The sequence below is a fragment of the Eulemur rufifrons genome, chromosome 18, assembly GCF_041146395.1.
Source record: "Eulemur rufifrons isolate Redbay chromosome 18, OSU_ERuf_1, whole genome shotgun sequence".
Classification (NCBI taxonomy): domain Eukaryota; kingdom Metazoa; phylum Chordata; class Mammalia; order Primates; family Lemuridae; genus Eulemur; species Eulemur rufifrons.
In genome coordinates, this window is record NC_091000.1 from 11440878 (window position 1) to 11458438 (window position 17561).

The 17561-nt window shown below is 34.8% G+C and overlaps 1 protein-coding gene across 8 annotated transcripts in view; it reads left to right on the plus strand.

Moving 5' to 3' along the window:
- TENM3 (teneurin transmembrane protein 3) overlaps positions 1 to 17561 on the plus strand; it is a 427807-nt gene that overhangs the window by 236626 nt on the left and 173620 nt on the right. For all 8 annotated transcript variants that reach the window (XM_069493436.1, XM_069493435.1, XM_069493438.1 and 5 more), the window contains one exon: positions 10856 to 11093. In XM_069493436.1, the coding sequence (XP_069349537.1) occupies positions 10856 to 11093 (238 nt within the window). The remainder of the gene's footprint in view (positions 1 to 10855; positions 11094 to 17561) is intronic.

The window sequence follows — 17561 nt, forward strand, 5'->3', positions numbered from 1 at the left end:
ATGAAAGCAGCAGAAGAATATATATTGGAAAAAGGCTTTTAGTGTTATATACACCCCCAAAAAAATTATCGCCAAATTTTTAATAACAGAGAAGGAAATCCAGCAAATAGGCATGTATGTGTCAGTTTAAACTATGACTTCATTTCCCTTTTAATCAAAGAACATCATTGCATGGTTTCCACTTATAGATCACTCTCATTGCACATGCCAAAAATGGAAAGGATACAATGGGTTCCACTGATTGCATGTATGTAATATTTAATATTTGTGGCCAGGCACGATGGCTCACACCTGTAATCCTAGCACTCTGGGAGGCCGAGGCGGGTGGATCATTTGAGCTCAGGAGTTTGAGACCAGCCTGAGCAAGAACGAGACCCCGTCTCTACTAAAAAAACAGAAAGAAATTAGCTGGACAGCTAAAAATATATATAGAAAAAATTAGCTAGGCATGATGGAGCGCGCCTGTAGTCCCAGCTACTTGGGAGGCTGAGGCAGTAGGATCGCTTCAGCCCAGGAGTTTGAGGTTGCTGTGAGCTAGGCTGATGCCACGGCACTCTAGCCCGGGCAAAAGAGTGAGACTCTGTCTCAAAAAAAAAAAAAAATTTGTGATAAAACATATCTGTAATGAGAGGTCATAATATAATTGGAAGGAAACTTAAAAGAAGATTTGATTCAGTTTCCATGTAAAACATTAAAAGATAATGTAGACTCAATAAACTGCAGATAACAGATATGATATCCAATAATATGCTAAGAAAAAATAACGATGGCAAAGTTAATATGTTTTGAGAAACAAGATCAGCAGGGTTGTGGGAACTTTCTATGTATTCTCTGATTGATTTCTCCTATAGTTCTAAAATATATAAGAAATAAAAATCAGAAAAAGGCTCAAAGTAGGCAATCTTTTTTCTAAAATTATTAACTAATTTTTAAAATGTATTATAAGTCATCATATCTTTTATAAAACAGGTCAGGTTTTTTTAAGCTTAAAAGATGCATCCTGGCTTTTTACATAGTTCTTTTTAAAATTTGATTTACAAGTCCTAACACTGAAATCTGAAAGAAATTCAAATTTGATATAAAGCGATTTTTACATATATGTACCTTAAGATGTTAATAATTATAACGTAAGATAATATGGAGGAATTTAGTTTAAAAATAAAAGTATTATTTTTAACATTTATAACATAAGATAATATGGTGAGGTATTTAATGACATGAGTTAATATGGTAGAATTTTCATAATATTTACATTTGAAGTAAAGTGATTTTTTTAACTATCTATCCCATAAAGGTTTTATATGTATAACTTAATATTATAGTGTTTTTAATTATCTTAAATTTTTAATATTCATAACAATATTCATAACATAAGCCAATACATTTCAAGATTTTATTATGTATTACCTAAAATAAAGAGAATTTTAAAACTGAAATATTTTAAACTTTATCGTATGACCTCTATCCTACTCTCTCCCCATTTTTTTAGAGGAGAAAACTAAAGCTCAGAAGTTAATTGATTTACACGTAGTTATGTTCAGTTAGAGCTAATACTCAACCTTGTGTTTCTGGTTTCCTTTTTTAATACTCTTTCTTCTATATCAGACATTTTCTTTGTGATAAAGAATATATCATCTGAAAAGCATAGCAAATTCTGCATTGTTTGAAATATGTGATTTGCTTTTCTTATTCTTTATAAGCCACTTGTCACAGTAATATAGCTTTACTTGCCTTCCAGCCAGTCCTTATCCATATTACAAATACGTGTTTTATTTATATCTTATCATATGCTCCATTTAAAGTCAGTATGGTAAAATTTAATTGCACTAAACTCAAATTCTCCTTAGTCAATAAGGGGAGAAGAAAGAAAAGTATTTATTGATTTATTTCAACAATTCTTTATTGTCAAGATTGGGGCAGCTTCTTCCTTTTTTGCCTATTCTCTCGGGTAAATAATTTTAGATGGGTAGAAGAGTATCCTGAAACATACACTGAGACATTTTAAAGGTATTGTTATCCAGTTTTCTGTGCATGTATAATAGATATGTTTTATGTATGTTTCTGTTAGAAATGATCAAGCTAAGAATTGTATAACAGATGTGTCTGTGGCATTAGTAGTGTTGACAAGATGAACTACTTTAACGGGCAAAAGATAGCCATTTATACTTGTTTCTACCTACTGAAATATTTTAGGATGCTTGAAATTTAGATTAACTGCACACATTTATGTAGCAACCATAGAAGCCAGAATGATTTCTTTAAAGAGAAGTTATTGCCATTCAAGAGAAGTTGCCTTTTAAATAAAACGTAACCAAAAATTCTGCTATCCAATAACAAAAAGATAATAGCAGAGACAATTCATACAAAATGAGAAAGAGATGAATACATACATGTTCTATATAACTTAACAGCCATAGGCATGGTATTAGGAACTTAAGACAAAGCTGTTTAGCTCGAAAGAAAGTTCTATTGCCTTCTGGAACTCTTACTGGATATATATCTCATTCTGTTTTTGTCTTTGAACTACTCATTCATATGTAAGCAACTCTTCATCTTTCTGATGCTAAATGATTTTCCCAGATTTGTTTTCCAATTTAATGGTACTCTTTATACTTGTGTCTAATATACTGTTTAGATGATCCAATGAGATTTTAATGTCAATGCTGTCTTTTTCCTATTTATGGATATTCTCCTTTTTTCAAACTGCCTCTTCTTTTTTTCATAGTGTTTAATTCTTATGTTTTAAATTTCTTTTAAGTTCTTAAACATTATAAACATACTTATATCTGATGGTTATACTATCTGAAATTTTGAGGGAGGTAAATTCCTGGTGTTTGTTTTGTCTGTAGACTTTAGCTCAAGGTAGATTTTTTAAAACTCATATTTTAATTTTCATTTGATTTGCAGGCAGCTGTCTGACAGATAATTTGTGGAGGTGAAAATTTTTACACAGTGGTGTACTTTAACCAAGGGCTCACAGAGGCATTTAAACAGACAACTCACTTTCAAATACTGGGCTTGTGTGAGATCCTAGATAAAATAATGAACTAGAGGAAAAGGTTTATGTGAAAGTGACTTTCTAAGTAAAGTGAGGTCTTTCTCTTCCAGTTTCCAATCTTCCCTTTTAGGTGCTTATCTTATTAATATAGTATTGGTAAGGGGGTGGAAAAGGAAAGGAGAAGAAAACACCCTGAATATCTAACTATTTTGCTTTAAGAGGAGCTGCACTGAGTTTGTGGTATGACTAGAAACACATACTTCCTTAACTCAAATTTTCCCCATTTGTAAGGAAAATTCTTGCTACTTAATTTTATTTTTTATTTTTTATTTTTTTTATTTTTTTTTTTTTTGTCAGAGGGAAGTAATGACTACTAAATGTCTACAATGTATATGAGATTTTCTGGGCAAAAGAGGCATTTTGTTTGCAATGTACTGTTTTCAATGTCATAAAAATTTTGAATGTATAATACCTTTGAATGTATCATACTACCAGGAGTCCTAATAACTCCTGAAATGTAGCCAGATGAGGGAAGCATTGTTACCTAAATTTACCTTTGGAAAATCAAGGGAAAGTGATTTCTGTGAGGCTGCAGAGTTAGTTGATAATGAAACAAAAGATTAAGCTAAACCCAGAATTAAATTGGGATTGTCAAAATCAAAAGCTAACTATGATTTGATTCTTGTACATGTGGAAGATCAACTTGAAGCCCTGATCATGATAGTTAAATTAATGTGGTAATCAAATATACAAAACAAAAAGTTTTATATGATTTGTTTTGTGATCTGTTTTAAGAAAGAGGTCAGTTTTGCAGAAAACTTATGAGAGAAGGTGAAGATCTCTAGCCGGGAAGTAAACTGAAAATGAATAACTTTTAGGATACAGAAACAAAGGCTTTAATCCCACCTTTTGCTAACTACTAATAAATGTGCTTGGCTCCTTTGAAATGTTTGTGTAGTTCAGCATGGTCTGTATTTCATACTGTAAACTCTTAGAGGGCCCAAACCAGAGCTTATTTGTTTATTCAACTTGCTGTGATTAGTATCCAAGAGTCCGGAAGCCGCGTGCAGATGAATGCTCAGTAGATGTTTGGTGTAGCCGTGCTTCTCAGCGTTCTCCAGGAGTTTTATAAAATTAAAAATGTTTCTATTCTTTCATAATCTCTCTCTCTCTCCTCTCTCCCTCCCTCCCCCTCCTTTTTTCCTCTCAGTCCTTCCTTCCATCCCTCCATCCTCCTTTCTCCTTCCCTCCATCCCTCTATTTGTCTTTTGATAGGGGACTTTATTCAAACTGCAATTATTCTAAAGCAGCACAGCTATCAGCCCTTAGTGTCTATCTCCCCTCCAAATTAGGGTGTTTCTTCCCTGGGGACATTTGCAGCCAGGCTGCAGCCCCGATCCCGGGAAGGAGGAGCAGGAGAGACCAGTGAGGGAGTGGGTGGGACAGAGCAGCTGGAGTGGCCTCGGGGACACTCTTTCCAACTGTGACGCCTGGCCAAGCAAGCCCCGGCCCATTCTCCTCCTCCCCTCTCATCTCACTCTCACCTTTTACTTCCTCCCACATGAACAGAGCACACACATACAAATGCAGACGTATGCTGGCACAAAGATATTTTTATCTCCCAGCAGGTATTATTTTCTCTCCAGCTTTTCTGTTTGAAAGTCCATTTCCACTCTGCTCCCCAAAGACCACAGCCCAAGGCTGTAAACCAGAGACAGAGCTGGAGCTGAATTGCACACAGCAGTCTGGGAGCTGCCAGCAGTGGCTTTTAATTAAAAAAAAAGAAAAAAAATTCAAACCGGCAGATAAGCCCAGATACATGTTTTTTTGGTTTTTGACATGATTCTGTGGCCATAACTAGCTGGGAGAAAGTGACTCAGCCTAACTTCATGGCTGTGATATCAAATTCCTTTTTGTGTGGGAACTGGCAAGGGGTCAGTTTGTTGTTTATTCCTATGACATTTCTGATCGTAATCATCTCACCTGTTAGGCAAAAACTTTTCCTCTTCAGACACGTCTGATTGTGTGTTCTTACTTCTAGGGACGGTGGTATTAGTTGCTGTCAAGGCTTTTGACTTATTTCGCTTTTCCTCATGATGTTCTGCCCTGAAAGGAGTTGTTTCTTCCCTACCCTTAGTAACAGTTATCAATTAGCACTTACTTTATGTCAGGCACTGTGTCTTTTAGATCCTTAAAATAAGCACTATAAAATAGGTGAAGCTCAGAGAGATTAAGTAACTTACTCAAGACAATATCCCATGAAAAACAAATATCCCATATTTATTGTCATTTGTCACTATGGTACCATTCACATTGCTGATTTGTAATCGCAGAGTTGCTACCCAGAAAAAGTCGTCAGCCGTTTCTGTTCTTCCCCATGCAGAGCTCCATGATAGGCCTTACGTTTGCCTGGAATTGGGGATATGAAGTTGCTTAAACTGCAGGCTACCTTATATCCAGTAGCTTCTGTGGTTTCTAGCTCTTTCCGGTCTAATATTAGCACAGCTTATTCAGTGTATACCGTGATTCAAGTTATTAACCCATGCTAATAGCTTTAACATGGAACAGCCTTAAACGATGCTGTTGAAGAGCTAAGCTCTTTGATGGCAAAGGGAGGAACAAAATGACCATTCTTTTCTATCTAATCTCTATGATTAATATACTGTGAATTTTTAAAAATACCTGTTATTGGCCTGTCTTGGTGGCTCACACCTGTAATCCCGTCACTTTGGGAAGCCAAGGCAGGAAGATCACTTGAGCCCGGAGTTAGAGACCAGTGTGGGCAACATAGCGAGACTCCGTCTCTATAAAAAATTAAAAAGTTATCTAGGCATGATGGCACAAACCTATAGTCCCAGCCACTCAGGAGACTGAGGCAGGAGGATCGCATGAGCCCAGGAGTTGAAGGATGCAGTGAGCTATGGTCGCACCACTGCATTCCAAACTGGACAACAGAGCAAGACTCTGTCTCTAAAAAACAAAACAAAACAAAAAAAAAAAAAACCAGAAAAATCCCACCACTATAAATTTCATTGAGCATATTAAATAAAAATGAACAACCATTAGGCTTTCATTAAAGTTGTATAAACAGTAGGACCTTGGAAAAAGAAAGGCAGGCAGAAAGAAAGTAAACTGAGAAAAGGCACTGGTTTGATGTAATACATAATTTCTAATAAGCATGGTGCCAAGAATGTTATGTTAAAGAAAGGTAGAGAAGAAAATTTTTGAAAACATAGCCTATACCATTTCCAGAATATCAAATTAGGAGCATTTGTAATTGTAAGCTTTAAAATACAAGGAAAACATACTGTGTTTGGTAAAATATGATTTATAACAATATATTTTATATATTATTTCATGTCTTATATGTTTATATTTAATATGTTCTTATATGTTTTATATAATCTTTTCATTATGTGCACATCTTAAAAGGTAGATTTTAAATATGAGAACATTTGCTACAGTCCAAAGAAATACTCCTAAAAACCAATCTTCAGGGTGAGTGACATGGCACCCGGCCTGAATGAGATGACCCCTCAAGGTGCTATTATTGCATAAAGGTCATCAATCAATCAGCACATTGTTAGGAGTCCTTGGAGTATAGCACTTAGTGACGTTACCAAAAAGTCCAAAGAAATTAAAGTTAGAGTCCTGCCTTTCAGGATCTGAGAATTTAATTGAGAAAATAAAACATGTTTTCCAATTCCCTTATATGAGAGGCAATGTGGGTGGGCTCCCCTTTTTACCATTGTCACTCTCTCCCACTGAACTCTTCACAAGTAGTCATTCACGAAACAAGTATTTATTGAGTGTCCATCCTTGTGCAGCCCAGAGGAGCTCAGAGGTGAATTAGGGGTGGATCCTGCCCACTCAGAGTTTAGCCGTCGACCTGAGACCTACAAAATTAACTGCATTACCCAGGGAAAAGTGAATAGAGCCATGAAAAGAGAACAGATAAAAATACCCTAAGAAGACTCAGAGAAGAGATAAATGATTTTTACCTGAAGAAAACAGAAGTAGTGTTATCTTTGTTAGAGCTTCAAGTAAGTAGGATTTGGATATCAAAAGATGGAGGAAAATATCTTTCCAGATAGAAACTGCTGTGCTTAAGTGTAAAGGTGTGGGATGTATAGTGGAGTGGGTACAACGAGCTTTGCTAGAACAAGGAATATATGAAGAGGGTACATGAGGGAGAGTTTGCAAAGGGATATTTTGGGCTACCTGTGACCAAATATAACATTTACCTTTAGAGTTTATTTTATGTTTAATAGGTACTAGGAAGCCATTTGGAGTTTTCCAGAAGTAAAATGACATGTTCTGAGCTATGTTGCAGGAGTGTTTTTTAAACCTGGTGACTATGTGAGGTCTGACTGTCCTGTCTGTAACCCAAAGTCATTATATTCGAAACTTTTTTTCAAGTCTATACAAAGCTTGTGTCAATGGATTAAAGTAATGACTACAGTTGCTGTTCTGGTTGTTCTTGCGTAGATGTGCCCACCTGTATTAGATTCTTAAACACTTTTGTCATGTCCAAGTCTAGGCACTGTTCTCTTTTGCCTTGTTTCAATTTTGAACGTTGTTCATAAAAATTTCTCTGGATATTCAGTTCTTCCTGTGAAGACTTAAAAAGAGAATTTTCTCTCTATTCTCAGTGCCAGTAATAATTATGTTTTCATAAGCAAACATTTTGATCTTAAAGATACTCCAAATCATACAGCTGATCATGTTTCCCTCTGTGCTGGCAACTAGATTATTTAGAGCCAGATTTGTAACCATCTTTAAAAATGTATAGAACTATCCAGGAGGCATTTTGTCTACTAACCTTAAATCTGGCTTTATCTTATCTTTCCAAATTTTATTTTTCTTTTATTCTAGCTTTGTTTCTGGCAGCATTTAACTTTGTTATCTTGTTATCCTTTAATACTTATCCTATCTTGAATAAGTTGGCAGAGATACATAGATACTCCAGCTACTCCGTATGTCCTGTGAGCCCAAATCTCTAGAACTAGCATTGACCCTGACAGAATTTTGCTTCTGTTTGTGGTCTGCTGCAGAATTTAAATTTCTGACCACCCACACTGTCTCACTCCGACTCTACACTTTTTCTGTTTCATCAAATTTTAGATTGAACCTAGCTTTCATCCTCTAAATTTGTTTTCTTGGTAGGTCCCCTGATTGTGTCGTCAAATCAAAAGAGGTTCCAGCAGGCAGAGCACACTGCCGCGCTAGCCTGTGTAGACCACTGGAAAGAGCATGAATCTCCGTGTGGTGTCTTGTACATTATGAGCCCTCCGTAAATACTTGCAAAATGAAAGAGTGAATCTAGGGAAAGCCACAGCAGCACATTTTTGAATCCTTAATGGAAGGTTTTCCCATAGGTTATGTTTTGATTTAAGAATAAGAATTTTAAATTCAATCGAAATGTGATGATAATGGATCTTAAAATCATTTAACTTTCCATAAAAATCTTCACGTCCATAATGCTTTATTTTACCGTTTACACAGTGCTTTTGCCTGTTGTTGACTTATCTAGATTCTGTGTTCTAGGGATATGCTAAGTGTGGGATGAATGGCTAAGTGCATGAATGAACGAATGAGTGAGTGGATTTCACTGAATCCACAGACTTGCACCAAGACCTAGATGGGGCAGTGCTATTTCTTACATTACACGGGAGAAAACTGAGGCTCACTCTCATCATGCCTGACAGAGTCAAGACTTAAATTTGGTATTCTGATTTCTAATATCCTGCTCTTGCCTCTACATTGTATAGTATCTAATATATAATTTCTTCTACATAACATATGTAAAGTGTAATCCTATTCATTCATGGTGCCAACCTTAAAAACATGGGCTCATCTGACCCCATCGCTCTACTTCTTTTTAGGTATAGTCTTGTTACTTTTTCCTTTGAATTATTTCTCCCTTTTCTCTCTTTGTTTCCATTCCATTGATACTAATGTAGTCTAGGCTCACATAACTGCAACTTGCTCTATTAAGCCATAAGTGGCTTCTTACAATGTCCCTTAAAGACATCCATAGAGATTCTTTCTAATCATATGCACAGATGCTCAGAAGACAATACTAATTAATTATATGATACCTGAATAATAAATCTTTTGTGAATTTTAAACTGTTAGTTTCTTTTTTTCTAACACAACTACTTCTATATGTGCTATTTTAACCCTGCCATTTCCTCAAAAGCCTATTTCAATCTAACTGAGATTTAGACATTCATAATTTTTCATGAACACTGAATCATTGAACCAAGGAGGATTTCTGTAGTTTCTAGTATGGGGAACTTCAAGAACAGAGGTTTTCTATTAAAGAATAGAGTCTTGTTCTGTTAAAGAATAGAGGGCCTCTATTCTTGAAGTTTTCTATACCAGAAGCTGCAAGGAAGTAGCAATATTTTTATATGTTTAGGTATTATCTAATTTTAAGAGTGAGAAATTATTAGTTGTTAAATTATATGATATGGATTATTAGAGACCATTAGAAACATGCCATAATTACTGATGTTATATATACTATGGGAGGAGTTATTTTTATCATTGTACCCTGTAAAGAGGTTTGATAATATACATTCAAACAATTATATACTCTGTATTCATTTCATGCAGCCAGAATTACTATGTTATTTGGCTCAACAATCACTACTACAGTTCACATTGTAAATGAAAGATAGTCCCTGTGTTTCCTATTCTCCTTTAATACATGCATTTATATTAATAGCATGATTTAATACATCACTTTAAAATTATATTGCATTTTGAACTGCATTTAGACAAAAATTGACATCTTATGTGTGTGAAACCATAATAAGTTTAGCATTAAATTAAGGAGTCATCTATCTGTTTGGTAAAACGTAGTCTTCGTAAATTCTAGCATGTCCAAAGTGAGGTAATGAGATTGAAAAATAGGTCTCAGATGTTACATTAATTTGTAAATTTTAACTTATGACTTGTTAGCTTTAGGGAATTTTTCAGTAGTTACAACACAGAGTCATGTTGATATTTTGAAGTTGCTGGATTCTTTATGACTCTGATTTAAAACAAAATACTTGTACCACTGACATAGGGGCATGCGTCTCTCTGGTCACCTATGACTTACTCCAAAATGTAGTTATACTGCATACTGTGAAATTGGAAAATCTGTTCTGTGTGTGTTCTAATGGATGTAACGGTCATTAAGTATATGAGTCTTCTGACGTTGTAATCAGATGTGATTCAGTCTGTTAAGTATCCATGAAACAACATCTGCTTCACAGAGTGACCTTCTGCTAAAGAATACTTAGCATCTATTAGTAGATCATAGTGCAGATCTGCCTTATTTGAAATGCGCTAAACTAGAGTAGTCTACTGCTGTTTAGCAACTAGCTTGTAATAATTTATTGCAGTTAAATAAAGCTTAAAAAAACTCCATTAAATAATTATAGGGATTATATGCATTTCGAAAACCTTTGTGTTCTACTGAAATTACCCATTTAATTTCAGGGTTGGTTTGTTAAAAAAAGCTGAAATCTAAAGGCACATTAGGGGAGCTGTCAGATGCTGTTTTCTGTAGGTGTTAATAAAACCAGATGAAAAAAAAAATCTGAAACAAATTAAAACCAAAAGCAATTTTGCCATCTGTTGTATATTAATTAGAACTTTGTGTATCAAGGGTAAACTTGCTCTTAGAGAATGTCACTGAACACCCGCTTAATAGAATAATATGCAAATTTATTAGAGTATAGATTTATATGCAGTTTTTAATTCTAATTCCTCTGCAGTGGATTCCCAAGAAATTGGTAGTATATACAGATAGGTATATACACATACGTGTATATAATGAGTTTTCTTTTTTTTTTCTTTCAGAGCAACCTGCAAACAATCAAGGCCAGTCCACCCTGCAGCCTTTGCCACCTTCCCACAAGCAGCACTCTGCACAGCATCATCCATCCATCACTTCTCTCAACAGAAACTCCCTGACCAATAGAAGGAACCAGAGTCCGGCCCCGCCGGCTGCTTTGCCCGCCGAGCTGCAAACCACACCCGAGTCCGTCCAGCTGCAGGACAGCTGGGTCCTTGGCAGTAATGTACCACTGGAAAGCAGGTAACTCCTAAGTGGGAGGCTTTCAACCATTTGATTATTAGGACCACAGAATGCACCTGCACAGAGAATGCATATTCTATAATGGTCAACAAACCATGTTTTTTAAAACATCTAAAATTTTAAAATAAACCAGTTCAACCCTTTTCTCACTGAAAGAAGTTTACTACACTTATATACTCTGTTTTGTCTTCTCTAAGACCAGTTCCAGATTGATGGTCATTTTTAGTTGCTGGGTTAGTGAGCTTGCCCACTCTTTTCACACATTTTGTTCCCTACAGGAGAAGAGAAAAAATTTCTTCAGTGAAACTTTTCCTTACTACTGTTTTTTTTTTTCTTATCTACAAATTATCAGCCATGTGCAGAAAAGGATGGAGTTATAAAATGTGATTCTCAGCCCTATTCAATGAACATGTATAGTATCTACTTGGTTCTAGACTTCTGTACCTTCTGAGACTATATTTTGTCCATTACGTCATAAAAGCATAGTGGAGTCCCAAGTGTAATACTTAAGGACAAGTCAGATGACCTTTGTTAAGGATATTTTAGTTTCTTGCAATATGAGGGAGATGGGACCTACTCTCTAAAACTCCTTCCAGCATTGTTTCCTAAGACGCTCCATTCCTTCTTAGTTCTATTAGGAAATTCTTCCTTATAATGAACTGAAATCTCTATCCCTGAAATGTCCATCCTCTGGGTGTATCCTGGAACTATGCAAAACACTTTTGCCCCTGTATCTATACTATGGCCCACTTCTCTCAGTTTTTCAGAGGCTTGACCAGCTTAGCGGTCCTTCTCTGAGTATGCACTGGTGTTTCAGTGAGGTTCTTAAGTTATGTCTAGCAAAGCCTCGCTCACAGGTGGTCATCTGCTCATTTAAAAAAAGTGTAGATCAGTAAAAGCTATTTTGAGCTAATCCATTTCATTATTAAGTATCTTCTGGTACGTACAATTTCACCTTCTTTCTTTAGACAGAACCTCAACCCTCAGCGTCTCCTTTAAATTATGATCTGCACACATGCTGAGCGGTGTCTTACCTTACTGGTCTTCTGTTGGCAGCTTTGCAGCAAGGTTCCCCTATCATTCTGTTTTTCTTTATTTCTTCCCTGCCCTAAGCGTCCATTAGACTCAGAGGAAAAGAATCCTCAGCATATAAAAGCCAGAAAATAGAGAACTCTGGATCCCTTGAGAGAATGTCTCCCCACGTGCCCTGCCCTGCAGAGCCTCTGGCTAACTTCGGCATTTAAATGAACTGCTGGATGAAGACACTGTCTCACAATGAATAAATCGCTATTTCTTGCCATTGGATATATGATCTAAACCAATTCTGCCCCGAGGATGAGCTGGCAGGAGGTCCTCACAGTTCGTTGTCAACAATAAAAATCTTTCTGTCTTTTCTTTCACTCTTGACCTAAGAACAAGGTTCCAAAGAACTCTTATCTTGTTATCTGTAGTGTCAGCCAAGAGTAGTTGAATTTTATTGTTTATTTTATATTATTGAACATTCTTCTGGGAGAAATTAGAAAGAGAAAGAACAGGAAAAGTAGGCAAACAGTGGATTTCTCTTCACTTAAGACTGAGTCATGTATACAGTTTTTTTTTTTTTTTCTTGACTTTATTAACACAGAGCTAAATTTACCCAGCATCATGAATTAGCACACACTGAACAAGTAATCAACACTGATTCACTATTGTCATTTGGAAAAATTTTATTAGGGAAAAAGTAATTTTCCAGTTGAGTCATCAAATTGAATATGGATAATTACATTGTAGTTGACAATGATTGTTTTGACAAATATTTATGAAATATGTCACATGAAATCATCAGAAATGTGTTTGATTTTAGTGATGTTATGTAGCACAAAAGCCTTGAAAACTGCCAATAGAGCTAGCATTCCTTGAAGCCGTATCTCATAGTGAAGAAATTTGGAATAATTTTGAGAAAGATAGGCTGTGTCCTTGTTGTTCCTCATATTGCACTAACAAATTTTGATTGATGGGAGGTTAAGGAAAGAAAGTACTTGGTTAGAAGAAAATCCACTGTAGCCATATGTGAAATGATAGCCGGTTTCTCTGTATTCAGACCATATAAGAAATCACTCCTGGTGTGAGGAGTTACTGAGATTTTCTTCCATTTCAAAGTAACCATTAATGAACCATCAATGAGATTACATTATATAGTTTCATAAATTGAACTAGGAAGAAAATCAGGTGATACGATCTCACTGATAAATATAAAGAATAATGAATCTAAACATCATGTATCATGCTAACACTTAATCTTAATATGTAGTACGGATTTGTTATTTTCTTGTTATCCAATGTTCACATCTTATAGTGTTGCTAATCAAAAGAAATGGTATATCAATTTGCAGGTACTCACTGAGTCAACCTAAGCAGCGATGTGAAAATCTCACACAGTACTGACACAGTACTGCTGTGGTTTCTTTAATAGTCTCACTTGGTTGGAACTCTTGAGGTGAAGAACCAGTCTTATTTATCATTGATTTTTCCTTTTTTAGTTAAGGTTCCCTATTGAGTATGATTCTCAGGCTCAGTTTCAGCTATATTAACAACTTTATCCAGACTTGTGTCTGCCTTCCACTATTTTTTAAATCTAGTATATAGTTTCACCTTTGGCAATTATTTCAATTTATATATACTCATTTTACTAATTCTCATTTTTCTGAAACTATCATATAAGCTTATAAGCTATAAAATATAAGATTCATTTATGTATAAATAAGAATCTAGATTTTTTTTTTCTGTCTCCTCCCTTTTCTCTTTTCAGCACACATTGATAACAGTTGGTTACAAAATGGCCTGTAATAATCTGTGAAAATCTCAGTAATTTGTAGACTTTATGTGAATTGGTAGAAAAGGTATAAAAGATTCTGTACCCTGTCCTGTATGTTTCAGTATAGCTTTCATTTTGATTTATTAGAAAGCATTTTTTTTTTTTTACCAGTTTCTTGCTTCCATAAAAATATTTATTTCCTTTCTCTAATGAATTTAACATTTGCTCCTGCTGGAGACAATATTGTTGGGGACTGTACATTTCTACTCAGTAAATAGAGCAGTTCTGTTCTATAATCTCCTGTGACTTTCAGATCTCCTAGATTCACATTAAGAGCCAAATAAGCATTTGTAGTTTATAATCATATCCTTATTATCTCATCATTTTCTATTACTTACAATCAGTGCCTATATATAATACCAAATACTTGCTTACAATTTTCCTGAAAATTCCTTTTATTTGAGCTCACTATTTCTTGTACTTTGGATCATTCACTTTTAGGGCATTTGATAGCCTATAGCTTGTCCTTTGTTTATTTTGTATTTCAGCTGCTTCCGTATGTAATAATAGTGGCTATAGGAATACAGAGCAGCTGAAGAAAAGCTTAGAATTGACCCAGTATAGCAGCAGCACTTAAAGGTGTAGTACAGGAACTCTCACTGAGAAGCCCTGACCTTCAGCAATTGTAAAGTTAATTGCCTGCAAGTTCCTCGTTTATATATGCGAATTAAGTAGCTTAGTAGTTACCTATTAGATGTTAACAAAATGGTTCATTTGTAGCCATTTAATAAAAGATTTATTAAAGTCTTGTATTATGAAGTCTACTTTGGCTTTGATAGTTCATTAGTTATGTTCCCATAGCTTTTTACCTTGCAGTTCAGTAATGCTTTGCTAATTATTAATGTATGAAATTGCATATTAAATTAACTCTTTATTAGTGCATTTTTTATTTAAATATAGAGACATCCTGGGCTGCTGTAATGTGAGATCAATTGTTATGCCTTTAAAAAATAGAATATCTAAACAGTATTGTTTACTAAACTAAGATATTACCCTTTTTTCCTTCTTTTATCTTCACTTTAAAATGGTTCTAGGGAAAGGCAAGACAATCATACAAACACCAGGTCTCAGTCAGCCTTGCCTTTAATAAAGTGTAGGCATTATGTACACTTAATAAGTGTATACATTGTAGTCCTATGGCACCAGGGGAAAACTTTCCCAGTTGGAAAATTGTACACACACACACACACACACACACACACACTCTCTTACTGATAACCAACTGCCATTAGCAAAGTAGTAAGATCCCCCATAATTAAAGATACAGCTTTAAGTAGAATATGCCCGGGAAGGTAGCCCATTGACTTAAATTGACTGACTGATGCCATATCCTGTTGTTAAAGATAGCTTGGGGAGACCCAGGGGTACCCGTGGGGAAAAAGAATATCACAGAATATGGAAAACAGGTGCAAAAATGAAAAAGCTAAGGTTACTGAGCACAAATTTCAATATTTCACTTGGCCTAAGCTAAGAAATTCTTAATCTTTGAGAGTTTCACCATTGCCATTTAAAAAAAAAAAAAAGTAAACACATCTACAATTACATATTAATGAATAGTAGAAATCAGTTGTATTCTTGGTCTCTTGAAATATGGCACCTTTAATAATTTACAATATTTCTTAAAAGGCCTGTAAAGGGATATGGTGCATTTGTAAGAATAATAGGAAGAAACAGGAAGTGGGAGATGTGATATACAAGAATTTGCTCGGTAGTGTTTACATTTAAGGTGTATTAAGTTCCAGTTGTATTATATTCCAGTTGTGGCTTAAAAACCTTTGTCTCAGTGAGAGGAGGATAAATGAGGAAACCATTGTAGGCCTAATTCAGTACCTAAGTAAGCTGTATGGTGACCATATAATTCATCATCAAAACCAGGACACTTTGAGAGTGAGAGGAGGCAGTATGAACAATGACACTGAATACAGCATAAACCGATGCTGTCCTGGCCAAAGAGGAACATGTGATTATTACGTTAAGTTTTATTCCCAAGAATAAAGTTGATTTTAAGCCCAGTTGTCTTATACCTAAGGTATAAGAATAAGAATAAGAAATCAAAGGAGAGAAGCAGCCTTTGGTTGAACACAGGTGCGACTCCAGACTGGAACTTTTCTAGTTTCTATTGCTAACTTGCAGCCACTATTTAACCATTTGTTGACCCCCTTCACAGAAAAAGCTTCTGTTGGCCTTCAAAATATGTAACTCCTAAATTAATATGTAAAATATTTGTCTTTATTTTCTTCTCATAGTATCAAGAGAATTAAGAGGGAACATATATTGAAGACAGCATATTGAATGAAATTTTATTCAAGAAGTTCAAATCTGTTTAAATGTAAAAATATTAGATTTAAACATAATGTATATTCATAAAAATGTAAAACAATTGTAAAATTTGGTCCAGAATTTACTCAAAGAATGAAATCCACATGTCTTCAGCAGCATTATAATCTGGATTTCCAAAACCATTCTCTTACGCAGAAGTAGAGGCCTTATTCTAGGAAAGTTTGAGACAAAGATTCAAAGGTGATTACTAAGAAAACAAAAATAAGATTTTTTTAAATGTAAGGATTATTGTTAACCAATTATAATGGTATAGCCTCAACTTGGTTGTTCAGTAGGCATCATACCAATAATTAAAATGAGAAAGTAGGCTGTAGACAAATAGTAGCTTTAAGATGAAAGTCATTCTCAGGAGTCAATATTGATATATATTCTAATTAAAATACAGTAGATACAGAAGGGCTACAAAACACAGTTTGGCATCATGAGAAGAGCATATGCTTTGGAATCAGATAGATCTGGTTTTTAATCCTAGACCTACCCATTTTAACTATCTATGTAATCCTCTACAAATTATTTAAATCTGAGGTCAGTTTTCCTATGCAATAATATTATCTACTCAAAATAGCATTGTGAGTATTAAATGAAATAATGTGTCACCTAGGACATTATAGGTGCTCCATAAATATTTTTAAAATATCAACCAAATAATAATAACAACAATTGTGTAGGGTAAGGGCATCTAATTGATTAACAATTGAACAAATACCTTTTATCATCAAGGTAGCTCTCTCTTCTCTCCAAACAATAAGAAAAGCACTTGTCTTACCTGGGATATTTATGTCTAATTTATCTTTATGTGTTAGGTAGGCAATGCATAAAATAAAACCATGATTAATTTTACCAGAATAAAATCTCTTGCTAATTCTCACAATTCCTGTCACTTAACAAAAAGTAGGTGAATTTTGGTAGGTAGGAACCCCAAGTCTGTTAATTTTGTTCTTGAGAAGAAAAAAAATCCTCCAATAATAATGAAAGGCAACTATTCATATCCTTGAAACATTTAATTAACTAAAGTAATAAATGTTTGGAAGGAATCAATAAAAGCCTTGATAGATGCATTGTCTTCACATCAGTCACAAGTGAGACCCCAGTTTTATTTAAGGTATTGCAAGCTTTGGAGTCTTTTGTGCACTATGAAGGTGCTATACAATAGAGTGGGAGTGTTATTTTGTTTAATTGGAATGAACCAGTTTCTTTTTAATAGCAATTAAGACACCAAGAAAGTATGCATTAATTATTTGCTATAAGCTGTAAATGATATTTGAAAGCATAAT